The sequence below is a fragment of the Cetorhinus maximus genome, chromosome 24 (assembly GCF_964194155.1).
Source record: "Cetorhinus maximus chromosome 24, sCetMax3.hap1.1, whole genome shotgun sequence".
NCBI lineage: Eukaryota > Metazoa > Chordata > Chondrichthyes > Lamniformes > Cetorhinidae > Cetorhinus > Cetorhinus maximus.
Window position 1 is genome coordinate 54,795,271 of NC_135902.1, and position 27,777 is coordinate 54,823,047.

The window sequence follows — 27,777 nt, forward strand, 5'->3', positions numbered from 1 at the left end:
CCCCATCAAACGCTCCCAGGACAGGTACAGCACGGGGTTAGATACAGAGTAAAGCTCCCTCTACACTGTCCCCATCAAACACTCCCAGGACAGGTACAGCACGGGGTTAGATACAGAGTAAAGCTCCCTCTACACTGTCCCCATCAAACACTCCCAGGGCAGGTACAGCACAGGGTTAGATACAGAGTAAAGCTCCCTCTACACTGTCCCCATCAAACACTCCCAGGACAGGTACAGCACGGGGTTAGATACAGAGTAAAGCTCCCTCTACACTGTCCCCATCAAACCCTCCCAGGGCAGGTACAGCACGGGGTTAGATACAGAGTAAAGCTCCCTCTACACTGTCCCCATCAAACGCTCCCAGGACAGGTACAGCACGGGGTTAGATACAGAGTAAAGCTCCCTCTACACTGTCCCCATCAAACGCTCCCAGGACAGGTACAGCACGGGGTTAGATACAGAGTAAAGCTCCCTCTACACTGTCCCCATCAAACACTCCCAGGACAGGTACAGCACGGGGTTAGATACAGAGTAAAGCTCCCTCTACACTGTCCCCATCAAACACTCCCAGGACAGGTACAGCACGGGGTTAGATACAGAGTAAAGCTCCCTCTACACTGTCCCCATCAAACACTCCCAGGACAGGTACAGCACGGGGTTAGATACAGAGTAAAGCTCCCTCTACACTGTCCCCATCAAACACTCCCAGGACAGGTACAGCACGGGGTTAGATACAGAGTAAAGCTCCCTCTACACTGTCCCCATCAAACCCTCCCAGGGCAGGTACAGCACGGGGTTAGATACAGAGTAAAGCTCCCTCTACACAGTCCCTATCAAACGCTCCCAGGACAGGTACAGCACGGGGTTAGATACAGAGTAAAGCTCCCTCTACACTGTCCCCATCAAACGCTCCCAGGACAGGTACAGCACGGGGTTAGATACAGAGTAAAGCTCCCTCTACACTGTCCCCATCAAACACTCCCAGGACAGGTACAGCACGGGGTTAGATACAGAGTAAAGCTCCCTCTACACTGTCCCCATCAAACACTCCCAGGGCAGGTACAGCACAGGGTTAGATACAGAGTAAAGCTCCCTCTACACTGTCCCCATCAAACACTCCCAGGACAGGTACAGCACGGGGTTAGATACAGAGTAAAGCTCCCTCTACACTGTCCCCATCAAACACTCCCAGGACAGGTACAGCACGGGGTTAGATACAGAGTAAAGCTCCCTCTACACTGTCCCCATCAAACACTCCCAGGACAGGTACAGCACGGGGTTAGATACAGAGTAAAGCTCCCTCTACACTGTCCCCATCAAACACTCCCAGGACAGGTACAGCACGGGGTTAGATACAGAGTAAAGCTCCCTCTACACTGTCCCCATCAAACACTCCCAGGACAGGTACAGCACGGGGTTAGATACAGAGTAAAGCTCCCTCTACACTTGATCTCAGACTAAATTTTTACTGGGTTGTGATCACGTCATTCTAAATCTCTCTTTCTCTCTTTCTCTTTTTCTCTCACTCTCTCATCTTCCCTTCTCTCTCGTGATTTTCAGACTGTCTTCTCCCTGTTCTCTGTGTTTGTTTTTCTCTGCCTTAGTTCTGTGTTGCTTGCCCTCTTTTCCCATTCTCTTTCTCTCTCTGGTTTCTCTCTCATTGCTTTTCTCTTTGTTCTGTGCTCTCTCCCTTCCTTCTTTCTGTTCACAGCACACAGTTAACAGGTCACCAGCTCCCTGGCACAGAGCAGTGCCCTCATTAATGCTCCGGCAGTGGCCAGCGGAAGGAACAATAGCCTTGGCCATTTGGATTCCAGTCACATAGCAGCCCTGGAGTAATCTGGTCAGATTACAATGTGTTCCACTCGCTCTGATCAGCACATCTGGACAACATTCTTCACCCTCGTTCTGTGCTGAGTGCAGTAGCCTGTCGTTCTGTGCTGAGTGCAGTAGCCTGTCGTTCTGTGCTGAGTGCAGTAGCCTGTCGCTCTGTGCTGAGTGCAGTAGCCTGTCGTTCTGTGCTGAGTGCAGTAGCCTGTCGTTCTGTGCTGAGTGCAGTAGCCTGTCGTTCTGTGCTGAGTGCAGTAGCCTGTCGTTCTGTGCTGAGTGCAGTAGCCTGTCGTTCTGTGCTGAGTGCAGTAGCCTGTCGTTCTGTGCTGAGTGCAGTAGCCTGTCGTTCTGTGCTGAGTGCAGTAGCCTGTCGCTCTGTGCTGAGTGCAGTAGCCTGTCGCTCTGTGCTGAGTGCAGTAGCCTGTCGTTCTGTGCTGAGTGCAGAGTAGCCTGTTGTTCTGTACTGAGTGCAGTAGCCTGTCGTTCTGTGCCGAGTGCAGTAGCCTGTCGCTCTGTGCTGAGTGCAGTAGCCTGTCGTTCTGTACTGAGTGCAGTAGCCTGTCGTTCTGTACTGAGTGCAGTAGCCTGTCGTTCTGTACTGAGTGCAGTAACCTGTCGTTCTGTGCCGAGTGCAGTAGCCTGTCGCTCTGTGCTGAGTGCAGTAGCCTGTCGTTCTGTACTGAGTGCACTAGCCTGTCGTTCTGTGCCGAGTGCAGTAGCCTGTCGCTCTGTGCTGAGTGCAGTAGCCTGTCGTTCTGTGCTGAGTGCAGAGTAGCCTGTCGTTCTGTGCTGAGTGCAGTAGCCTGTCGCTCTGTGCTGAGTGCAGTAGCCTGTCGCTCTGTGCTGAGTGCAGAGTAGCCTGTCGTTCTGTGCCGAGTGCAGTAGCCTGTCGTTCTGTGCTGAGTGCAGTAGCCTGTCGTTCTGTGCTGAGTGCAGAGTAGCCTGTCGTTCTGTGCTGAGTGCAGAGTAGCCTGTCGTTCTGTGCTGAGTGCAGTAGCCTGTCGTTCTGTGCTGAGTGCAGTAGCCTGTCGTTCTGTGCTGAGTGCAGTAGCCTGTCGTTCTGTGCTGAGTGCAGTAGCCTGTCTTTCTGTGCTGAGTGCAGAGTAGCCTGTCGTTCTGTGCTGAGTGCAGTAGCCTGTCGTTCTGTGCTGAGTGCAGTAGCCTGTCGTTCTGTACTGAGTGCAGTAGCCTGTGGCTCTGTGCTGAGTGCAGTAGCCTGTGGCTCTGTGCTGAGTGCAGTAGCCTGTCGTTCTGTGCTGAGTGCAGTAGCCTGTCGTTCTGTGCTGAGTGCAGTAGCCTGTCATTCTGTACTGAGTGCAGTAGCCTGTGGCTCTGTGCTGAGTGCAGTAGCCTGTCGTTCTGTGCCGAGTGCAGTAGCCTGTCGTTCTGTGCTGAGTGCAGAGTAGCCTGTCGTTCTGTGCTGAGTACAGTAGTCTGTCGTTCTGTGCCGAGTGCAGTAGCCTGTCGTTCTGTGCCGAGTGCAGTAGCCTGTCGTTCTGTGCCGAGTGCAGTAGCCTGTCGTTCTGTGCTGAGTGCAGAGTAGCCTGTCGTTCTGTGCTGAGTGCAGTAGCCTGTCGTTCTGTGCCGAGTGCAGTAGCCTGTCGTTCTGTGCTGAGTGCAGTAGCCTGTCGTTCTGTGCTGAGTGCAGTAGCCTGTCTTTCTGTGCTGAGTGCAGAGTAGCCTGTCGTTCTGTGCTGAGTGCAGTAGCCTGTCGTTCTGTGCTGAGTGCAGTAGCCTGTCGTTCTGTACTGAGTGCAGTAGCCTGTGGCTCTGTGCTGAGTGCAGTAGCCTGTGGCTCTGTGCTGAGTGCAGTAGCCTGTCGTTCTGTGCTGAGTGCAGTAGCCTGTCGTTCTGTGCTGAGTGCAGTAGCCTGTCATTCTGTACTGAGTGCAGTAGCCTGTGGCTCTGTGCTGAGTGCAGTAGCCTGTCGTTCTGTGCCGAGTGCAGTAGCCTGTCGTTCTGTGCTGAGTGCAGAGTAGCCTGTCGTTCTGTGCTGAGTGCAGTAGTCTGTCGTTCTGTGCCGAGTGCAGTAGCCTGTCGTTCTGTGCCGAGTGCAGTAGCCTGTCGTTCTGTGCCGAGTGCAGTAGCCTGTCGTTCTGTGCTGAGTGCAGAGTAGCCTGTCGTTCTGTGCTGAGTGCAGTAGCCTGTCGTTCTGTGCCGAGTGCAGTAGCCTGTCGTTCTGTGCTGAGTGCAGTAGCCTGTCGTTCTGTGCTGAGTGCAGTAGCCTGTCGTTCTGTGCTGAGTGCAGAATAGCCTGTCGTTCTGTGCTGAGTGCAGTAGCCTGTTGTTCTGTGCCGAGTGCAGTAGCCTGTCGTTCTGTGCTGAGTGCAGTAGCCTGTCGTTCTGTGCTGAGTGCAGTAGCCTGTCGCTCTGTGCTGAGTGCAGTAGCCTGTCGTTCTGTCCTGAGTGCAGAGTAGCCTGTCGTTCTGTGCTGAGTGCAGTAGCCTGTCGTTCTGTGCCGAGTGCAGTAGCTTGTCGTTCTGTGCCGAGTGCAGTAGCCTGTCGTTCTGTGCCGAGTGCAGTAGCCTGTCGTTCTGTGCCGAGTGCAGTAGCCTGTCGTTCTGTGCCGAGTGCAGTAGCCTGTCGTTCTGTGCCGAGTGCAGTAGCCTGTCGTTCTGTGCCGAGTGCAGTAGCCTGTCGTTCTGTGCCGAGTGCAGTAGCCTGTCGTTCTGTGCCGAGTGCAGTAGCCTGTCGCTCTGTGCTGAGTGCAGTAGCCTGTCGTTCTGTCCTGAGTGCAGTAGCCTGTCGTTCTGTGCCGAGTGCAGTAGCCTGTCGTTCTGTGCCGAGTGCAGTAGCCTGTCGTTCTGTGCCGAGTGCAGTAGCCTGTCGTTCTGTGCCGAGTGCAGTAGCCTGTCGTTCTGTGCCGAGTGCAGTAGCCTGTCGTTCTGTGCCGAGTGCAGTAGCCTGTCGTTCTGTGCCGAGTGCAGTAGCCTGTCGTTCTGTGCCGAGTGCAGTAGCCTGTCGTTCTGTGCCGAGTGCAGTAGCCTGTCGTTCTGTGCCGAGTGCAGTAGCCTGTCGTTCTGTGCCGAGTGCAGTAGCCTGTCGTTCTGTGCCGAGTGCAGTAGCCTGTCGTTCTGTGCCGAGTGCAGTAGCCTGTCGCTCTGTGCTGAGTGCAGTAGCCTGTCGTTCTGTGCTGAGTGTAGAGTAGCCTGTCGTTCAGTGCTAAGTGCAGTAGCCTGTCGTTCTGTGCTGAGTGCGGTAGCCTGTCGTTCTGTGCTGAGTGCAGTAGCCTGTCGCTCTGTGCTGAGTGCAGAGTAGCCTGTCACTATGCTCATAATATTCAGCAATAATGTCTGGCATGAACAGGGAGAAGGGAAGTGAAGCCTGGGGAGACCAGAAGGGATAGAGAGAAAAGGGGAAGGTGTGAGGAGCAAAATCAAGAGGAGAAAACGGGAGATAGGAAGGGGTACAGAGAAGGGAGTGAGAGAGTGAGAATGGGGGGAATGTGAGAAAGAACATTTATAGAAAGGAAAGGTCCAGACATGAGGTGCCTTGGTCACTGTGAGTAGCAAGTTCAATTTACAATGTGTGGAACAGCAGCTGAAAGCAAAGTGAACATCAATGAGTGATTTGCAGCATGGTGTGGGAGATCATTATTACTGCTTTAAAAAAGAAAACAAGAAAGGAATGTGAAAATAACAAGGGAGGAGAGTGTCAGCTAGGGGCCTGCAATCAAGAGTGATTGTCTAAGCGAATGGGACCTGAATATTGAAGGGTACGTGACATTTAGGAAGGACAGAATGTTAGGAAAAGATGGAGGGGTGGCCCTGTTAATTAATGATGGAGAGGTGTGACCTTATTTCAGGAAACCAGGAGGTAGAAGCGGTTTGGGTTGAGATGAGGAATTATAAAGACAAGAAGTCTCTTGTGGGCGTGGCATACAACCTCCTAATTGTAACTACATAGTAGGGCAGAGTATAAAAGAAGAGATAATGGGAGCTTGTTAGAAAGGCACAATGATAATCATGGGGTATTTTAATCTACATACAGACTGGAAAATCATATGGTCAAAGGTAGCACAGATGAGTTCATAGAATGTTTTTGGGATAGTTTCTTAGAACAGCAAGTTCTGGAGCCAGTCAGCAGGCTATACTAGACCTGGTATTGTGCAATGAGATAGGATTAATTGGTAACCTCCTAGTGAAGGCACCCCTAAACTTAAATAAGGGCAATTATGAGGGCATGAAAGCAGAGCTAGAAAAAGTGAACTGGCAAATGAGGTTAAGGAATATGTCAATAGAAGTTCAGTGGCAGACATTTAAAGGGATATTTCAGATTACACAGAATATATATATTCCAATGAGAAAGAAAAATTCCAAGTGGAGGCCCACCATTCGTGGTTAACTAAAAAAGCTAAAGACAGTATCAAACTTAAAGAAAAAGCATATAATTATGCAAAGATGGGTGGCAGGTCAGAAGATTGGAAAGAATATAAAGAACAGCAAAGAATGAGAAAAAGATTAATAAGGAGGGGAAAATTAGCATGAGAGAAAGCTAGCTAGTAATATAAAGACGGATACTAAGAGTTTCTATAGATATTTAAATAAGAAAAGAGTTAACAAATTGAGTGTTGGTCCTTTAGACAGAGCGTCTGGAGAACTGATAATGGAAAGTAGGGAGATAGCGGATGAATTAAACAGGTACTTTGCTTTGGTCTTTACCACAGAGCACACAAGTAACATCCCGGAAATTGCTGTAAATCAGGAAATGGAAGGAACTCGGGAAAATTACAATCACCAGGGAAGTGGTATTGAGCAAATTGTTGGGGCTGTGGACTGTCAAATCCCCGGGTCCAGATGTACTTCACCCTAAGGTCTTGATAGAAGTGGCTAGTGATGCACTGGTTTTAATTTTCCAAAATTCCCTAGGTTCAGAGAAGGTTCCATCAGATTGGAAAACAGCAAATGTAACTCCTTTATTCAAAAAGGAAGACAGAAAGCCGGAAACTATAGGCCAGTTAGCTTAACATCTGTCAAAGGGAAAATGTTAGAAGCTATTATTAAAGATGTTACAACAGGGCACTTGGAGAAATTCAAGGCAATCAGGCAGGGTCAACATGGTTTTGTAAAAGGGAAATCATGTTTAATCAATTTATTGGAGTTCTTTGCAGGAGTCACATGTGCTGTGGATAAAGGGGAACCTGTAGACGTGCTGTATTTAGATTCCCAGAAGGTATTTGATAAGGTGCCACATCAAAGGCTATTGCAAAAAATAAAAGCTCATGGTGTAGGTGGGTAACATATTGGCATGGATATAAGATTGACTAGCTAACAGAAAACAGAGAGTAGGCATAAATGGGTCTTTTTCAGGTTGGCAGGATGTGATGCGTGGTGTGCCACAGGGATCAGTGCTGGGGCCTCAACTGTTTACAATTTATATAAGTGACTTGGATGAAGGGACTGAAGGAATGGTTGTTAAATTTGCTGATGACACAAAGATAGGTAGGAAAGTAAATTGTGAAAAGGATGAAAGGAGGCTACAAAGTGACTTAGATAGGTTAAGTGAGTGGGCAAAGACCTGGCAAATGGAGTATAATGTGGGAAAATGTAAAATTGTCCATTTTGACAGGAAGAATAAAAAAGAAGCTTATTATCTAAATGGTGAGAGATTGCAGAGCTCTGAGATTCAGAGGGATCTAGTGTCCTAGTGCATGAATCACAAAAGGTTAGTTTGTGGGTACAGCGGGTAATTCGAGAAGCTAATAGAATGTTATCATTTATTGTGAGGGGAATTGATTACAAAAATAGGGAGGTTATGCTTCAGTTGTACAGAGCACTGGTGAGACCACATCTGGAATGTTGTGTACAGGACTAGTCTCCTTATTTAAAGAAAGATGTAAATGCGTTTGAAGCAGTTCAAAGAAAGTTTACTAGACTAATACCTGGAATGGGTGGGTCGTCTTGTGAGGAAAGGCTGGACAGGTTAGGCCTGTATCCACTGGAGTTTAGAAGGCTAAGCGATCCTAAGGGTCTTGACAGGGTGGATGTGGAGAGGATGTTTCCTCTTGTGGGAGAATCTAGAACTAGGGGTCACTGTTTAAAAATAAGGGGTCGCTCATTTAAGACAGAGATGAGGAGATTTTTTTTCTCTGAGGGCCGTGAGTCTTTGGAACTCTCTTCTTCAAAAGGTGGTGGAAGCAGAGTCTTTGAATATTTTTAAGGCAGAGCTAGATAGATTCTTGATTAACAAGGAGGTGAAAGGTTATTGGAGGTAGGCGGGAATGTGGAGTTGAGGTTACATTCAGATCAGCCATGATCTTATTGAATGGCAGAGCAGGCTCGAGGGGCCGAGTGGCCAACTCCTGCTCCTGCTCCTAATTTGTATGTTCATATAAAATCATGAAGAGTTACCCCTGGCAGGAGGGTTGGTAACCAGAGGAGACAGATTTAAAATGATTGTTAAAAGGACGAGGTTGGTAAAATGGCCTCCTCCTGTGCTGTAAAACTGTGATTCTTAACTGTTCTGCCCACAGGGATTGGAACTCCAGGTATAAAAGCTGCTTCAATACTTTAGAATTTGTGAAGCAGGAGTTTGTTCCATCGGTGAGGTAATAACCACACTGCTTGCTACAGATTTACCTGGCTTGGGTTCAAACGCCTGTAACAGGGAAGAACTCAGTCACACCAAGAGCATTGTGAGGCCCACTGCCCGTCCTGTTACTGGGCACGGGTTGGGGGAGATGCGGATGGAAACGTGGTCTGAGGGAGCAGAATTGTAACTTTTCCCTTCACCACAGACACACATTGGGCACTCTTTGTAAGGAGGTCCTGCAAAATACCTGACCCGTTTTTCTCATCTCCTTCCCTGAAGTTGCTGATTCTCGCAGGGTTAGGGTCTGCATAGGCACTGGCTGCCCTCCCAATATCCCACCCAGGTGGCCATTCTTCCTATTCAAGTCTAAATCATGAGTGTCAGCCATTTATATGGCAGGCATTAGACAGACCCAATAGTGTCCTCACCAGTTGTCCATCAGTAGGTGATCAGGAATGACACACCCGGCTGGTTTCTCCCCTTCTGAACCTCAGCTGGAGTATTGCTGCCCCTTATTGGCTTCAATCCATTAGCCCTGCACAGAATCAGAAATTGAGTCTAAACTCAATCTTCCTCACGTGTAAATGGATCAAGAATATAAATGGAATAGCACCTTTGAATAAGATTCAGAATCTGATCCACACCAGCCGTTTGTCAGCAAAATAACCTGATACTTAGTCACATATTAACCTAAAAACCAGTTAATACTAGACCATGGGTTAAGGCCAAGGGCTTTTGAGCTGCTGTTCTGCAGAATAGGATATGTGTGACTCTGACATCTTACTACAAGTGTCCCGGAACATGGCAAATCATAGCTTTCAAATAGTATAACAAGTCACAGCTAACAGATGGTGAGCACTGAATGGATGCAGGGATAGATTAGCAATGAACCATCATCTTCCCATTCAAACCCATTCTACACAACCCTAATAGATCATCTCCTTCCCATTAACTCCATTGGACACAATCCCAATGGATCAATCCCCATCCCATTAACTCCATTGGACACAATTCCAATGGATCAAACCCCGTCCCATTAACTCCATTGGACACAATCCCAATGGATCAAACCCCATCCCATTAACTCCATTGGACACAATCCCAGTGGATCAATCCCCGTCCCATTAACTCCATTGGACACAATCCCAATGGATCAATCCCCATCCCATTAACTCCATTGGACACAATCCCAGTGGATCAATCCCCGTCCCATTAACTCCATTGGACACAATCCCAATGGATCAAACCCCATCCCATTAACTCCATTGGACACAATCCCAATGGATCAATCCCCGTCCCATTAACTCCATTGGACACAATCCCAGTGGATCAATCACCGTCTCGTTAACTCCATTGGACACAATCCCAATGGATCAATCCCCGTCTCGTTAACTCCATTAGACACAATCCCAATGGTGTGAGTATGTTGCTCAGGAATACGGGCAAGATAGACGGGGATCTTCGTCCAGTACTGTACCCGGGGAAATGCCCCAATACTGTACCCTGGGGAATGCCCTCAATACTGTACCCTGGGGAATGCCCTCAATACTGTACCCGGGGAAATGCCCCAATACTGTACCCTGGGGAATGCCCTCAATACTGTACCCTGGGGAATGCCCTCAATACTGTGCCCGGGGAAATGCCCCAATACTGTACCCTGGGGAATGCCCTCAATACTGTACCCTGGGGAATGCCCTCAATACTGTACCCTGGGGAATGCCCCCAGTACTGTACCCTGGAGGAATGCTCCCAGTACTGTACCCGGGGAAATGCAATACTGTACCCTGGGGGAATGCCCCCAGTACTGTACCCTGGGGGAATGCTCCCAGTACTGTACCCGGGGAAATGCAATACTGTACCCTGGGGAATGCCCCAGTGCTGTACCCTGGGGCCAGTACTGTACCTTGGGGAAATGCCCCCAGTACTGTACCCTGGGGAATGCCCCAATACTGTACCCTGAGGGAATGTCCCAGTGCTGTACCCTGGGGCCAGTACTGTACCCTGGGGAATGCCCCCAATGCTGTACCCTGTGGAATGCCCCCAGTACTGTACCCTGGGGAATGCCCCCAGTACTGTACCCTGGGGGAGTGTCCCCAGTACTGTACCCTGGGGAATTCCCCCAGTACTGTACCCTGGGGCCAGTGCTGTACCATGGGGGAATGCCCCCAGTGCTGTACCCCGGGGGAATGCCCCCAGTGCTGTACCCTGGGGCCAGTGCTGTACCCCAGGGGAATGCCCCCAGTACTGTACCCTTGGGGAATGCCCCCCCCATAGTTATTGTACCCCCAGCTTGGGAATGCCTTGGGAAGAAAAGCTGAGAAAATCAAAGGTGAAATGCATCTGCTGATTAACAAGAGTTTTAATTTTCTCTGCTGCATTGCAGTGTGGATCCTACGCTTAAGTTTGTCCTTACATTTTGTTTTTGGCAAATGCAGGTCTGGCTGCTGTCAGCTCTGTGAGGAACAGCTGAATACACAGTGTACAGCATGAGCTAGACTCACCTTTGAACTTCTCTTCAGTCTATACAATGCTGGGAATGCGTTTTCTTCCCAAGAACTAGCATTATCAGGAATTTGTCAACTTGGGACTTTTCCAGGCTGGGAACTGAAGGTTTTAAACCAGGAAAGGAGCCAGCAGGAGCAGGGATGAGGGGCTCTAGAACTTAGCAGGGTTTACTTTACTGCCAGAATATCAGGGGGATTATCTGCTCAGGGTATTCCGAAAACAATCACTGATTGGACATAGAAACATAGAAAATGGGAGCAGGAGTAGGCCATTCGGCCCTTCGAGCCTGCTCCGCCATTCATTATGATCATGGCTGACCCTCTATCTCAACGCCATACTCCCGCTCTCCCCATACCCTTTGATGCCTCTAGAGTCCAGAAATCTATTTTCCTTCTTAAATATATTCAGTGACTTGGCCTCCACAGCTTTCTGACATCTGCATCATTCCATTGCCAAGACTTAGGGTTCAGTGTTAGTGAATTTGTGGCTTGAGCTGGGTTAGGTTACTGGAGAGGTTATTGAAATATCGATTGGATAAGTTGAAATTATGGACATTGGTCCGTGCTGTTGCTGAAACTGAATGTCTTAGCCTGTTTGCAGGGTTGCAGATACATCAGGGACAGTGAGAGTGCACCGACCTTGATCCTTTCCTCTGTCTCTGCCCATCTTTCTGTCTCAGTCTGTATGTCTCTGTTCAGATACATCTCTCCTCCTTCACTCTGTATCTCTGCCTCTGTTTCTTCCTTTATCTAAGTGTCAGCTGTGGTTCAGTTGGTAACGTTGGTAGTATTCAGTAAGCAATGTTAAGTCCCATTTGTAACTCTGCGGATACTGAAGCAGTCCATGTCCGTATGCAGCCAGACCTAGGCGACATTCAGGCTTGGGCTGATAAGTGGCAAGTAACATTCACGCCACATGGACTGCAGTGCTTCAAGGCAGCGGCTCACTACCATCTTCTCAGTTAGGGATGGATGATAAATGTTGGCCTAGCCAGTGATACCCCCATCCTGTGAAAGAATTAAAAAAAACACAAGTGCCAGGCAATGACCATCCCCAGCAAGAGAGAATCTAAGCGTCTCTCCTTGACATTCAATGGCATTACCATCACTGAATCCCCCACTATCAACATCCAGGGGGTTACCATTGATCAGAAACTGAACTGGATCAGCCATATAAATACTGTGGCTACAAGAGCAGGTCAGAGGCTGGGAATCCTGCGGCGAGTAACTCACCTCCTGACTCCCCAGAGCCTGTCCACCATCCACAAGGCACAAGTCAAGTGCGATGGAATATTCTCCACTTGCCTGGATGAGTGCAGCTCCAACAACACTCAAGAAGCTCAACACCATCTAGGACAAAGCAGCCCCGCTTGATTGGCATCCTATGCACAAACATTCACTCCCTCCACCATCGACGCATGGTGGCAGCAGTGTGTACCATCTACAAGATGCACTGCAGAAAATTAGGGATTGACAATAAATGCTGGCTTTGCCAATGATGATTACATCCCAGGAATGAATAAAATAGAAAGCACTCTGGCCTCTGAGAAGATTGTTGGTTCAAATTCCACTCCAAAGACTTGAGCAGAAAAATCAAAGCTGACACACTGGTGCACACTGAGGAAGTGCTGCACTGTCTGTGGTAGCGCTTATCAGATGACATGTCAAACCAAGGCCACAGCACCCTTTCATAGACATAAATGATCTTATGCCACAATACAATGAAGAGCAAAGGAATTCTCCCTGGTTTTTATTTTCTATTCATGGGATGTGGGCATCATTGGCTGGGCCAGCATTTATTGCCAATCCCTAATTGCCCTTGAGAAGGTGGTGGTGAGCTGCCTTCTTGAACTGCTGCAGTCCACGTGGTTAAGGTACACCCAGAGTGCTGTTAGGGAGGGAGTTCCAGGATTTTGATCCAGCGACAGTGAAGGAACGGTGATATATTTCCAAGTCAAGATGGTGAGTGACTTGGGGAATTTCCAGGTGGTGGTGTTCCCATGTGTCTAGTGCCCTTGTCCTTGTAGATGGTCTTGGTCATGGGTTTGGAAGGTGCTATCTAAGAAGGCTTAATGAGTTCCTGCAGTGCATGTTATACACTATCGACATCATGTGTCAGTGATGGAGGGAGTGAATGTTTGTGGATGGGGTGCTAATCAAGCGGGCTGCTTTGTCCTGGATGGTGTCGAGCTTCTTAAGTATTGTTGGAGCTGCACTCATTCAGGCAAGTGGGGAGTATTCCATCACACTCCTGACTTGTGTCTTGTAGATGGTGGACAGGCTTTGGGGAGTCAGGAGGTGCGTTATTCATTGCAGGATTCCTAGCCTCTGACCAACTCTTGTAGCCACAGTATTTATATGGCTAGTCCAGTTCAGTTTCTGGTCAATGGTAACCCCCAGGGTGTTAATAGTGGTAGATTCAGCGATGGTAATGCCATTGAACGTCAAAGGGTGATGGTTAAATTCTCTCTTGTTGGAGATGGTCATTGCCTGGCACTTGTGTGGCATGAATGTTACTTGCCACTTGTCAGCCCAAGCCTGGATATTGTCCAGGTCTTGCTGCATTTGGACATGGACTGCTTCAGTATCTGAGGAGTTGCAAATGGTGCTGAACATTGTGCAATCATCAGCGAACATCCCCACTTCGGACCTTATAATGGAAGGAAGGTCATTGATGAAGCAGCTGAAGATGGTTGGACCGAGGACACTACCCTGAGGAACTCCTGCAGTGATGTCCTGGAACTGAGATGATTGACCTCCAACAACCACAACCATTTTCTTTTGTGCTGGGTATGACTCCAACCATTGGAGAGATTTCCCCCAATTCCCATTGACTCTAGTTTTGCTAGGGCTCCTTGATGCCACACTTGGTCAAATGCTGCCTTGATGTCAAGGGCAGTCACTCTCATCCTCACCTTGGGAGTTCAGCTCTTTTGTCCATGTTTGAACCATGAATGCAATGAGGTCAGGAGCTGAGCGTCCCTGGCGGAATCCAAACTGGGCATCAGTGAGCAGGTTACTGCTAAGCAAGTGTCAATTGATAGCACTGTTGATGACCCCTTCCATTACTTTACTGATGATGGAGAGTAGACTGATGAGGTGATAATTGGCTGGGATGGATTTGTTCTGCTTTTTGTGTACAGGACATACCTGGGCAATTTTCCACATAGCCAGGTAGATGCCAGTGTAGCTGTACTGGAACAGTTTGGCACAAGTCTTCAGTACTATTGCTGAAATATTGTCAGGGCCCATAGCCTTTTCATGATCCAGTGCTTCTTGATGTCACATGGAGTGAATCGAATTGGCTGACTGGCATCTGTGACGCCGGGGACCTCTGGAGGAGGCCGAGATGGATCATCCACTCGGCACTTCCGGCTGAAGATTGTTGCGAATGCTTCAGCCTTATCTTTTGCACTGCTGTGTCAGGCTCCTCCATCATTGAGGATGGGGATATTCCCGGAGCGGTGTCCTCCAGTGAGTTGTTTAATTGTCCATCACCATTTGTGACTGAACGTGACAGGACTGCAGAGCTTAGATCTGATCCGTTGGCTGTGGAATTGCTTGGCTCCATCTATCATTTGCTGCTTATGCTCTTTGACACACTAGTAGTCCTGTGTTGTAGCTTCACCAGGTTGACACCTAATTTTTAGTTATGCCCGGTGCTGCTCCTGGCATTCCCTCCTGCACTCTTCATTGAACCAGGGTTGATCCCCAGGCTTGATGGTAATGGTAGAGTGGGGGATATGCTGGGCCATGAGGTTACAGATTGTGTTCAAGTACAATTCTGCTGCTGCTGATGGCCCACAGCGCCTCATGGATGCCCAGTCTTGAGTTGTTAGATCTATTTGAAATCTATCCCATTTAGCATGGTGCCACACAACACGATACAGGGTATCCTCAATGTGAAGATGGGACATCATTTCTACAAGGACTGTGCAGTGGTCACTCCTACCACTACTGTCATGGACAGATGTATCTGCGGCAGGCAGGTTGATGAGGATGAGGTCAAGTATGTTTTTTCCCTCTTGTTGATTCCCTCAGCTCCTGCTGCAGACTCAGTTAGCAGCAATGTCCTTCAGAACTTGGCCAGTAGTGGTGCCACCCAGAGTACATTCTGCACCCTTGCCACCCTCAGTGCTTCCTCCAAGTGGTGTTCAACATGGAGGAGCACTGATTCGTCAGCTGAGAGGGGTGAGGGCGGTACGTGGTAATCAGCAGGAGGTTTTCTTGCCCATGTTTGACTTGATGCCATGAAGTGGTCCCAGAGTCAATGTTGAGGACTCATAAGACCATAAGACATAGGAGCAGAAATTAGGCCATTCGGCCCATCGAGTCTGCTCTGCCATTCAATCATGGCTGATAAGTTTCTCAACCCCATTCTCCCGCCTTCTCCCCGTAACCTTTGATCCCCTTACCAATCAAGAACCTATCGACCTCCCAGGGCAACTCCCTCCTGACTGTATACCACTGGGCCACCACCTCTGCTGGGTCTGTCCTGCCGGTGGGACAGGACATACCCAGGGATGGTGATGATCAGTCTTGTCTGTAAGGTATGATTACATCTTGACTAGTCTGTGAGGCAGCTCTCCTAATTTTGGCACAAGCCCCCAGATATTAGTAAGGAGGACTTTGCAGAGTCGACAGGGTTCGCCATTGTCATTTCCAGTGCCTATGCCGATGCCAGGTGGTCCATCCGGTTTCATTCCTTTTAGGCTTTTTAACGGTTTGACACGACTGAATGGCCATTTCAGAGGGCATTTCAGAGACAACCACATTGCTGTGGGTCTGGAGTCACATGTAGGCCAGGTAAAGATGGCAGGTTTCCTTCCCCGATGTGTGAACCAGATGGGTTTTTACAACAATGAGATTCCAGATTTTTATTGAATTCAAATTTCACCATCTGCTGTTGGGGAATTCGAACCTGGGAACCCTGGATTTTTAGATTATTAGTCTGGTGACAATACCACTACGCCACCGCCTCTCATGGCCAGTACACCTTAAAGCAGATTATGTTGTCATTATTACTTTGCTGTTTGTAGGATCTTGTTGTGCACAAATTGGCTGTAAAGTGCTTTGGGATGTCCTGTGAATTGAAAGGAGCTATCTAAATGCAAGACTTTTTCTCTCCCTCTATTCCTCTTTCTCAGTGTGTATCTCTCTACATGTGTTTTTGTCATTCTCCCTGAGAATGTTCATGCGAATGTCTCTCCTTTTCTTCCCCTCCATTCCTCTGTTTTTCTGTATAGGTTTCTTTCATCTTTCTCCTTGTGTGTGTCACTTATCCTGTTCCACAGTAAGTGCTGAGAGTCAGTGCAGTGTGTATAGCACCAGTTGCAGTGGTTAGATTGACTTTCACCCTACTCTTTCCCTCTAGAGAGCTGCACTCATCAGAAGGGCGACGCTGAAGATGAGGTCTTCACTGTCGAGTTAGAAAGAGGGCCTCATGGTCTGGGTCTGGCGTTAGTGGATGGACTGGTGAGAACAGCATTTTACTACAAACTTTACTCTTTCTAATTGACCAACCTAACTCTCCCTCATCTGGCATAAACCACACTCTCAACTGTACATCCCAAATTCAAACTGGGTTAGGGTCACTCACTGTAACTGTATGGAGTCACTGTTTATTCAGGGTAAGGGTCACTTTCTGTGTAACTGTACAGAGTGACTGTTTATTCAGGGTAAGGGTCACTCACTGTAACTGTACAGAGTCACTGTTTATTCAGGGTAAGGGTCACTCACTAACTGTACAGAGTCACTGTTTATTCAGGGTAAGGGTCACTCACTGTAACTGCACAGAGTGACTGTTTATTCAGGGTAAGGGTCACTCACTGTAACTGTACAGAGTCACTGTTTATTCAGGGTAAGGGTCACTCACTGTAACTGTACAGAGTCACTGTTTATTCAGGGTAAGGGTCACTCACTAACTGTACAGAGTGACTGTTTATTCAGGGTAAGGGTCACTCACTGTAACTGTATGGAGTCACTGTTTATTCAGGGTAAGGGTCACTCACTGTAACTGTATGGAGTCACTGTTTATTCAGGGTCAGGATTATTTTTGACATATAGTCACTGTTGTAACCATAAAATGATTACATCACAAAAGGAGGTCATTTGGCACATTGTGTCTGTGCTGGATGTCTGCAGGAGCAACTTACCGAGTTCCACTCTTCACCCCCTTTTTCCAGTCGCCCTGCAATTCTTTTCTGTTTGGATATTTCTCCAATTCCCTTTTGGAAGCCATGATTGAATCTGCATCCACCACACACTCAAGTTGTGCATTCTACATCCTAACCACTCAGCACGTGAGAAAGATTTTCTTCGTGGCGACATTGCTTCTTTTGCCAATCACCCTTCCACCATTAAGAACATAAGGACTAGGAGCAGGAGAAGGCCATTCAGCCCTTCGAGCCCACTCCACCAGTCAGTGAGATCATGGCTGATCTTCTATTTCAACCCCATTTTCCTGTACTATCCCCGTATCCCTCGATGTTTTTAATATCTAGAAATCTATCGATCTCAGTCTTGAACATACTCAGTGACTGAGCCTCCACAGCCCTCCTGATGCAGAGAATTCCAAAGATTCACCACCCTCTGAGTGAAGAAATTCCTCCAAATCTCAGTCCTAAATGGCCTGCCCATTATTTTGAGACTGTGTCTCCTGGTTCGAAACGCCCCCAAGCCGGAGGAAACATCCTTCCTGCATCTAGCCAGTTGAGCCCTGTAAGAATTTTGTGTCTTTGAATGAGATCACCTCTCATTTTTCTAAACTCCAGAGAATAAAGGCCCAATATATTTAATTGTTCTTCATAGGACAATCCCTCCGTCCTAAGTATTAGTTTGGTGAACCTTTGTTGCACTCCCTCTATGGCAAGTATATCTTTCCTTAGGAAAGAAGATCACAACTGCACACAATGTTCCAGGTGTGATTTCACCAAGGCTCTATATAATTGTAGTAAGACATCCCTACTCTATTCTCAAATTGTAATAAATGACAACATACCATTTGCCTTCTTAATTGTTTGCTGTACCTGCATGTTAGCTTTCTGTGACTCATGAACAAGGATACCCAGGTCCCTTTGAAGTTCAACACTTCCCAGCCTCTCACCATTTAAGAAATACTCAGTATTTCTGTTTTTCCTACCAAAGTGGATAACCTCATATTTCTCCAATGTGTATTCCATCTGCCAAATTTTTGCCCACTCGCTTAGCCTCTCCAAATCTCCTTGAAGCATCTTTGCATCCTCCTCACAACTCACACTTCCACCCACAACAAAAACAAAAATAGCTAGAAAAACTCAGCAGGTCTGACAGCATCTGCGGAGAGGAACACAGTTAACGTTTCGAGTCCGTATGACTCTTCCATCTAGTTTTATGTCATCTGAAAACTTGGAAATATTACATTTAATCCCAATATCCAGATTGTTGATATAGATTGTGAATAGCTGGGCCCAAGCACTGATCCTGCGGTACCCACCAGTCACAGCCTGCCAACCTGAGAATGATCCAATTATTCCTACTCTCTGTTTTCTGTCCATTAACCATGTCAATCCATGTCAGTATATCCACAATTGCACAAGCTCTTATTTTGTTTACCAACCTCTTGTGTGGGACCCTATCAAAAGCTTTCTGAAAATGTATATATAGCACATCTACTGATTCCCCCCTTATCTAAGCTGCTAGTTACACCCTCAAAAAAACTCCAACAGGTTTGTTGAACATGATATCCCTTTCATAGATCCATGTTGACTCTGCCCAATCCTACCATTATTTTCTAAGTGACCAGTTATCACATCCTTTATGATAGATCTGGCATTTTCCCTACTACTAATGTTAGGCTGGTAGTTCTGTAGTTCCCCATTTTTTCTCTCCCTCCTTTCTTAAATAGTGGGGTTACATTTGCCACCTTCCAATCTACAGGAACCATTCAAGAGCCTATAGAATTTTGAAAGATCATCACTAATGTATCTCCTACATCGACAGCCACCTCTTTCAACATTCTGAGATGTAGATCATCAGGTCCAGGGGATTTATCTCATTTAAGTCCTATTAATTTCTCTAGTACTTGTTTTTAAATAATATTAATATCTTGCAGTTCCTGATCTACACTAGTCCCTTGATTCCCCATTATTTCGGGGAGGTTTTCAGTATTTTCCTCTGTGAAGACAGACACTAAGTATTTGTTTAATTTCTCTGCCATTTCCTCATTCCCATTATAAATTCTCCTGACTCCACTTGTAATGGATCCACATTTGTTTTTGCTGATCTTTTCCTTTTTACATACCTATAGAAACTTTTACAGTACGTTTTTATGTTACGCGCTAGTTCACTCTCATATTCTATTTTCCCTTTCTTAATCTTTTTCTTGGTCCTCCTTTGCAGAATTGTGAAATGCTCCCAATCCTCAGGCTCACCATTTTTTCTGGCAACTTTATACACCTCTTTGATCTAGTACAATCCTTGATTGCGTTCATTAGCCACGGTTGGAACACTTTTCTTGCTGGATTTTTGTGCATTAAAGGAATGTATTTTTGTTGCATTTTTTATTCTTTAAATGTTAGCCATTGCTTGTCTACTGTCATACCTTTTAATGTAGTTTCCCAAACCACCTTAGCCAATTTGCCTCTCATTTCTTCATAGTTTCCTTTGCTTAGATTTAATACCCTAGTTTCTGATTGAACTACATCACTTTCAAACTTAATGTAAAATCCTATCATATTATGGTCACTCTTTCCTAAAGGCTCCTTTACAACAAGATTATTAATTAGCCCTTTTTCATTGCACAATATTAGATCTAAAATAACCAATTCCCCAGTTGTTTCCTCAAAGTACTGCTCTAGAAAACCATCTCGCACACATTCCAAGAATTTGTCCTCCACAACATTCATACCAATTAGGTTTACCCAGTCTATATGAAATCCCCTATGATGACTGTATCACCCTTGTTACAAGCACCTCAATTTCCTGATTTATACTGTGATTTACATTACCACTGCTGTTTGGTGGTCTATAAACAACTCCCACCAATGTTTTCTGCCTCTTGATGTTTCTTAATTCCACCCAAACTGATTCAATGTCTTGATCTTTAGAATTAAGGACATCGCTCACTACAGTACTAATGCCCTCTTTAATTGACAGAGCTACCCCACCGCTTTTTCTGGCTTCCTGTCATTCCTGAATGTCACATACCCTTGGATATTCAGGTCCCAGCTTTAGTTTCCTTGTAGCCACGTCTCTTTAATGGCTATCAGGTCATACATATGAATTCCTATATGAGCTGATAATCCACCTGTTTAATTATGAATGCTGCAGGCATTCATATACAGAGCCCCTCAGTTTCTTTTTATTGCTTTTCTTACTCTGCCACTATCTTCTGGCACACTCTTTAAGTTTATAATCACTGCCCCTTCCTGTCAAACTCTGATGATCATTACCTTTATTGCTGCCTTGATCTATCATCTTGTAATTTCCCTTTAATTTACTCAATCTTCCTCTACATGGTCCTTTCCCCCCTCTATTTAGTTTAAAGCCCTTTCGACTTCCCTGGTTATATGACTCACTAGAACACTGGTCCCAGTACGGTTCAGGTGTAGACCATCCCAACGGTACACCCCTGACTTTCCCCAGTACTGGTGCCAGTGCCCCATGAACCGAAACCCACTTCTCCCACACCAGCTTTTGAGCCAAGCATTTATCTCTCTAATCTATTTACCCTGTGCCAATTTGCACATGGCTCAAGTAATCCGGAGATTACTTTTGAGGTTCTGCCTTTAAATTTTGTGCCTTCCTCATACTCTCTATGCAGAACCTCTTTCCTTGTCCTACCTATGTAGTTGGTAACTACATGGACCACAATAACTGGATCCTCCCCCACCTCTCCAGCCCTGAGCAGAGATCCTCAACCCTGGGTGGGCAACACAGCTGTCTAAAATGTATCACTTCACACTTCTCTGCATTAAATTTAATCTGTTATTTAACTGTCTGTTTCATTAACTTGTGTCCTTTTGAAGTTCTACACTACCGTCCTCTCAGTTCACAGTACTTCCAAGTTTTGTGTCATCCGCAAATTTTGAAATTGTGCCCTGCCACCAAAGTCTAGGTCATTAATATAGATCAAAAAAGCAGTGGTTCTACCATCGATCCCTGGGGATCCTCACTATAAATTTTCTTCCAGTTCAAAAAACAACCGTCCACCACTACTCTCTGTTTCCTGTCACTCACCCAATTTCGTATCCATGTTCTACTGTCCCTTTTATTCCATGAGTTCTAACTTTGCTCACAAGTCTGTTGTGTGGCACTGTATCAAATACCTTTGGAAGTCCTTGTACACCTTATTAACAGCATCACCCTCATCAACCCTCTCTGTTACATCATCAAAAATCTCAAGTAAGTTAGTTAAACATGATTTGTCCTTAACAAATCTGTGATGGCTTTTGTTGATTAACCCACATTTGGCCAAGTAAATGTTAATTTTGTCCCAAATTATCTAAAAGCTTTCCCACCACCAGGGTTAAGCTAACTAGCGTGTAGTTGCTGGGTTTAACCTTGCACCCTTTTTTGAACAAGGGTGTAACATATACAGTTCTCCAATACTCTGGTACCACCCCTGTATATAAGGAGGCTGGGAAGATTCTGGCCAGTGCCTCTGCAATTTTCACCCTTACTTCTCTCAGTATCCTCAGGGCATCTCATCTGGTCCTGGTAACTCATCAACTTGAAGTACAACCAGCCTTTCTAATACTACCTCCACTTTATAAATTTTTAACTCATCCAGTGTCTCAACCACCTCCTCCTCCACTCTGACTTGGTAAAGACCGATGCAAAGTACTCATTTAATACCTCAGTCATGTCCCCTGCCTCCATGCAGGAATACCCTTACAGGCCCCTAATCAGCTCAACTCCTCTTTATACTATTTATCTGCCTGTGGAAGACTTTTGGATTCCCTTCTGTGTTAGCAATGCAGGAAATTCAGAATCCGGTTTGGGCACAGCTAGTTCTGAGGATCAGCAATGTGATAATGTCCAGATAATATACTTTGGTGATGTGAGCTGAGGGATAACTATTGGTCAGGACACTGGGAAACTTCTGTACCCTTCTTCCAAATCATGGTCTTTGGATCTTTTCATCCAACTGACTGGGTGGAGTGGGTTTTAGTACATTGTCTCAAAGGCTCCTCAGGAGTGCAGCTTCTGTCCAGCACTGGGAGTGTGGGTCTCTATTATCATGCTCAGGTCTCTGGAGTGGGACTTGAACCCACAACCTTCTGACTCCGAGGTGACAGAGCTACCAACTAAATCACAACTGATGCAAAGTGGGAACCTGTTGATTTGTTTTGCCAGATTAAACACTGGCTAGAAACCATCTACATCCAGCAGAGTGAATGCAAGACAACATGTGCTTTGTGACCCACACCCAGGGGAAGGGTCTGAATAACAGTGTTGGAAAAAACAACTCCTATCAGTTGGCTGACTGCCCTTCATAGTCCAGCCTCGGAATGTTCCAGAGAATGAATTCAAACTTTAATTTGACAGCTGGGCCCTTATCTAATTTCCTGGAAATCTCGTCCCCAGTTTGGACAGAATGTGACAGTGAGAGAGGTTCCTTCGCCACATCACAGCAAACCTGTCATTCCCATACCGATAAATACACAGGGCCGAGGGTGCATATGGCTGCCCACTCTGTTTGCTGATACGCCTGGAGATTTCATCCGGCCCATATAACACCCCCCATGACCCCCCTAACTCCCCCTCACTCCTTCGCCCTCCACCACACCGCCACCCCTATCACCCTGCTCTCCCCACACTCTTGCTATTGGCTACCTGACATCTCCATCCCTCCAATGTTCAGCCTTCCCACCAATCACTGAGGAAATGATGCTCCCAACAGCATTTCCCATGTCTGGGATTTTTATAATTAATAAACAAAGAGGTAAAATAACAGAGAATTTGAACACCGCTGATTTTTGTCCACGGGTTTCATCCCAACAGTAACCTGAAGATTAATCTTTAATTCCTGAAGACATCAGGACAAGTGGGGGGTTGTGTGTGTGGGAGTAGGGCAGGGGGGGTTTGTGTGGGATTGAGTGTGGGGGACTGGGGTAGGAGGATGTGTGTGGGGGACTGGGGTAGGAGGATGTGTGTGAGGGACTGGGATAGGGGGTGTGTGTGTGAGACTGGGGTAGGGGGTGTGTGTGTGGGACTGGGGTAGGGGGTGTGTGTCGGGGACTGGGGTAGGGGGTGTGTGTGTGGGGGACTGGGGTAGGATGATGTGTGTGTGGGGGACTGGGGTAGGGGGTGTGTGTGTGTGGGGGACTGGGATAGGGGGGTGTGTGGGGGGGACTGGGGTAGGGGATGTGTGTGGGGGACTGAGGTAGGGGGTGTGTGTGTGGGGGACTGGGATAGGGGGGTGTGTGTATGGGGGACTGGGGTAGGGGGTGTGTGGGGGGGACTGGGGTAGGGTGTGTGTGTGTGTGGGACTGGGGTAGGGGGATGTGTGTGTGGGGGACTGGGGTAGGGGGTGTGTGTGTGGGGGACTGGGGTAGGGGGTGTGTGTGGGGGACTGGGGTAGGGGGTGTGTGTGTGGGGGACTGGGGTAGGGGGATGTGTGTGGGGGACTGGGGTAGGGGGTGTGTGTGTGTGGGGGACTGGGATAGGGGGGTGTGTGTGTGGGGGACTGGGGTAGGGGATGTGTGGGGGGGACTGGGGTAGGGGGTGTGTGTGGGGGACTGGGGTAGGGGGTGTGTGTGTGGGGGACTGGGGTAGGGGGTGTGTGTGGAGGACTGGGTTAGGGGGATGTGTGTGGGGGACTGGGGTAGGGGGTGTGTGTTGGGAACTGGGGTAGGGGGTGTGTGTGGGGGACTGGGGTAGGGGGGGTGTGTGTGGGACTGGGGTAGGGGGATGTGTGTGTGGGGGACTGGGGTAGGGGGTGTGTGTGGGGGGGACTGGGGTAGGGGGTGTGTGTGGGGGACTGGGGTAGGGGGTGTGTGTGTGTGGGACTGGGGTAGGGGGATGTGTGTGTGGGGGACTGGGGTAGGGGGTGTGTGTGTGGGGGACTGGGGTAGGGGGTGTGTGTGTGGGGGACTGGGGTAGGGGGTGTGTGTGGGGGGGACTGGGGTAGGGGGTGTGTGTGTGGGGGACTGGGGTAGGGGGTGTGTGTGGGGGACTGGGGTAGGGGGTGTGTGTGTGGGGGACTGGGGTAGGGGGTGTGTGTGGGGGACTGGGGTAGGGGGTGTGTGTGTGGGGGACTAGGGTAGGGGGTGTGTGTGGGGGACTGGGGTAGGGGGTGTGTGTGGGGGACTGGGGTAGGGGGTGTGTGTGGGACTGGGGTAGGGGGTGTGTGTGTGGGGGACTAGGGTAGGGGGTGTGTGTGGGGGACTGGGGTAGGGGGATGTGTGTGGGGGACTGGGGTAGGGGGATGTGTGTGGGGGACTGGGGTAGGGGGTGTGTGTGGGGGACTGGGGTAGGGGGGGTGTGTGTGAGACTGGGGTGGGGGGTGTGTGTGTGGGGGACTGGGGTAGGGGGTGTGTGTGGGGGGGTAGGGGGTGTGTGTGGGGGGTAGGGGGTGTGTGTGGGGGGGTGTGTGTGGGGGGTAGGGGGTGTGTGTGGGGGGGTAGGGGGGTGTATGTGGGGGGGTAGGGGGGTGTGTGTGCGGGGTAGGGGGTGTGTGTGGGGGACTGGGGTAGGGGGGGTATGTGTGAGACTGGGGTAGGGGGGGTGTGTGTGAGACTGGGGTAGGGGGTGTGTGTGGTGGGGTGTGTGTGGGGGGTAGGGGGTGTGTGTGGGGGGTAGGGGGTGTGTGTGGGGGGGAGGGGGTGTGTGTGGGGGGTAGGGGGGTGTGTGTGCGGGGTAGGGGGTGTGTGTGGGGGGTAGGGGGGTGTGTGTGGGGGGTAGGGGGTGATTGTGGGGGGTAGGGGGTGTGTGTGGGGGGTAGGGGGTGTGTGTGGGGGGTAGGGGGTGTGTGTGGGGGGTAGGGGGTGTGTGTGGAGGGTAGGGGGTGTGTGTGGAGGGTGGGGGGGTGTGTGTGGTGGGTGGGGGGGTGTGTGTGGGGGGTAGGGGGTGTGTGTGGGGGGTAGGGGGTGTGTGTGGAGGGTGGGGGGTGTGTGTGGGGGGTGGGGGGGTGTGTGTGGGGGGTAGGGGGTGTGTGTGGGGTAGGGGGTGTGTGTGGGGGGTAGGGGGTGTGTGTGGGGGGTAGGGGGTGTGAGTGGGGGGTAGGGGGTGTGTGTGGGGGGTAGGGGGTGTGTGTGGAGGGTAGGGGGTGTGTGTGGAGGGTGGGGGGGTGTGTGTGGTGGGTGGGGGTGTGTGTGTGGGGTGTAGGGGGTGTGTGTGGGGGGGTAGGGGGTGTGTGTGGGGGGTAGGGGTGTGTGTGGGGGGTAGGGGGTGTGTGTGCGGGGTAGGGGGTGTGTGTGGGGGGTAGGGGGTGTGTGTGGGGGGTAGGGGGTGTGTGTGGGGGGTAGGGGGTGATTGTGGGGGGTAGGGGGTGATTGTGGGGGGTAGGGGGTGTGTGTGGGGGGTAGGGGGTGTGTGTGGGGGGTAGGGGGTGTGTGTGGGGGGTAGGGGGTGTGTGTGGAGGGTGGGGGGGTGTGTGTGGTGGGTGGGGGTGTGAGTGGGGGGTAGGGGGTGTGTGTGGGGGGTAGGGGGTGTGTGTGGAGGGTAGGGGGTGTGTGTGGAGGGTGGGGGGTGTGTGTGGTGGGTGGGGGTGTGTGTGTGGGGTGTAGGGGGTGTGTGTGGGGGGTAGGGGGTGTGTGTGGGGGGTAGGGGGTGTGTGTGGGGGGTAGGGGGGTGTGTGTGCGGGGTAGGGGGTGTGTGTGGGGGGTAGGGGGTGTGTGTGGGGGGTAGGGGGTGATTGTGGGGGGTAGGGGGTGTGTGTGGGGGGTAGGGGGTGTGTGTGGGGGGTAGGGGGTGTGTGTGGGGGGTAGGGGGTGTGTGTGGAGGGTAGGGGGTGTGTGTGGAGGGTGGGGGGGTGTGTGTGGTGGGTGGGGGGGTGTGTGGGGGGTAGGGTGTGTGTGTGGGGGGTAGGGGGTGTGTGTGGAGGGTAGGGGGTGTGTGGAGGGTGGCGGGTGTGTGTGGGGGGTGGGGGGGTGTGTGTGGGGGGTAGGGGGTGTGTGTGGGGGGTAGGGGGTGTGTGTGGGGTAGGGGGTGTGTGTGGGGGGTAGGGGGTGTGTGTGGGGGGTAGGGGGTGTGTGTGGGGGGTAGGGGGTGTGTGTGGGGGGTAGGGGGTGTGTGTGGGGGGTAGGGGGTGTGTGTGGAGGGTAGGGGGTGTGTGTGGAGGGTGGGGGGGTGTGTGTGGTGGGTGGGGGGTGTGTGTGGGGGGTAGGGGGTGTGTGTGGGGGTAGGGGGTGTGTGTGGAGGGAGGGGGTGTGTGTGGGGTAGGCGGTGTGTGTGGGGGGTAGGGGGTGTGTGTGGGGGGTAGGGGGTGTGTGTGGGGGGTAGGGGGTGTGTGTGGAGGGAGGGGGTGTGTGTGGGGGGTAGGGGGTGTGTGTGGAGGGTAGGGGGTGTGTGTGGAGGGTGAGGGGGTGTGTGTGGTGGGTGGGGGGTGTGTGTGGGGGGTAGGGGGTGTGTGTGGGGGGTAGGGGGTGTGTGTGGAGGGAGGGGTGTGTGTGGGGTAGGCGGTGTGTGTGGGGGGTAGGGGGTGTGTGTGGGGGGTAGGGGGTGTGTGTGGGGGGTAGGGGGTGTGTGTGGGGGGTAGGGGGGTGTGTGTGGGGTGTAGGGGGTGTGTGTGGGGGGTAGGGGGTGTGTGTGGGGGGTAGGGGGTGTGTGTGGGGGGTAGGGGGTGTGTGTGGGGTAGGGGGTGTGTGTTGTTACAGTGCCCGTGGGGGTCGGTCAGGTTTAGTAGGAGTTTGAATTCAGTCGGTCTCAGTGCAGGTTTGGAGTGAGAGTTTAAACACGATCCAGACTCTATTACTGACCTGCGTTATTAAAAGACAAGACTTTCATTCATCTAGCGCCTTTGATGACCTCAGGATGTCCCAAAGCACTTCACAGCCAGTCAATTTTTTTTGAAATGCAGTCACTGTTCCTATAGAGAAATGTGGCGGCCAGTTTATGCACAGCAAGATCCCAGAAACAGCAGTGTTGTATTGATGCGATAATCTGTTTTAATGATATTGGCTGAGTGAAGAACGTTGGCCCGGACACCGGGGAGATCTCCTGTTTGTCTTCCATGAGCGGCTGTGGGACCTTCCCCTCCAGCGGAGAGGGTCTCAGTTTAATCTGTTTTTGGAGAGTTGCCATGTGTGCAACGGGGTCCCTACCCCCCCCACTCAGCCTCGCACCGCGGGATCTGTGGAGATCCAGGGAAAAGGAAGAGTGGATTGGAGCATCTGGAATGTGCTGTGATCGGATGGAACATTCTATTCCTGTCAGTTTTTGTGTCTCTGACCTTGGCCTGTGAGCAGAGTTTTCCATTCTGAATTGGAGGAAGTTGTTGCCCTGGCAACACTCAGATTTGGAGATCTGTCCTGGAACCTGACGGAATTCCGTCCTCCTGGTGATTTATAAACTACATCCTGAGTAACGGAGGTTGTCCCGACACTGGGGCTCAGTGCTGGGGGAATGGGAAGCTGACAGTGTTGGGAGGCAGGGCTGGGGCTGAGCTTAAAACTTCCACATTAACAGGTGCAACTTAGAGACATCCTGAGCAGAAATCAGCTTCAGCAACTTCAGCAACTTCAGCACGGCTCAGTAAAGGCCCTTCACCCCGGCAGGATTGGATTTATGTTTCTTTGTTCAGTGATTATTCTTTAAAGGGGCTGTGGAGTAAAGACAACAGTGAGAATGTGGAGCAGGATTGTGGGCCCCAGACTCCATAATTAAACTGCAGAGACACTGCTGACCTCCGCATGCCTCTCCCCTCACTGTCCCTCCCCTCACTGTCCCTCACCTCACTGTCCCTCCCCTCACTGTCCCTCCCCTCACT

The 27,777-nt window shown here is 49.7% G+C and overlaps 1 protein-coding gene across 1 annotated transcript in view; it reads left to right on the plus strand.

Moving 5' to 3' along the window:
* LOC144667632 (ras-interacting protein 1-like) overlaps positions 1-27,777 on the plus strand; it is a 104,781-nt gene that overhangs the window by 69,700 nt on the left and 7,304 nt on the right. The window contains exon 14 of the mRNA XM_078529107.1: positions 16,240-16,340. Coding sequence (XP_078385233.1) covers positions 16,240-16,340 — 101 coding nt within the window. The remainder of the gene's footprint in view (positions 1-16,239; positions 16,341-27,777) is intronic.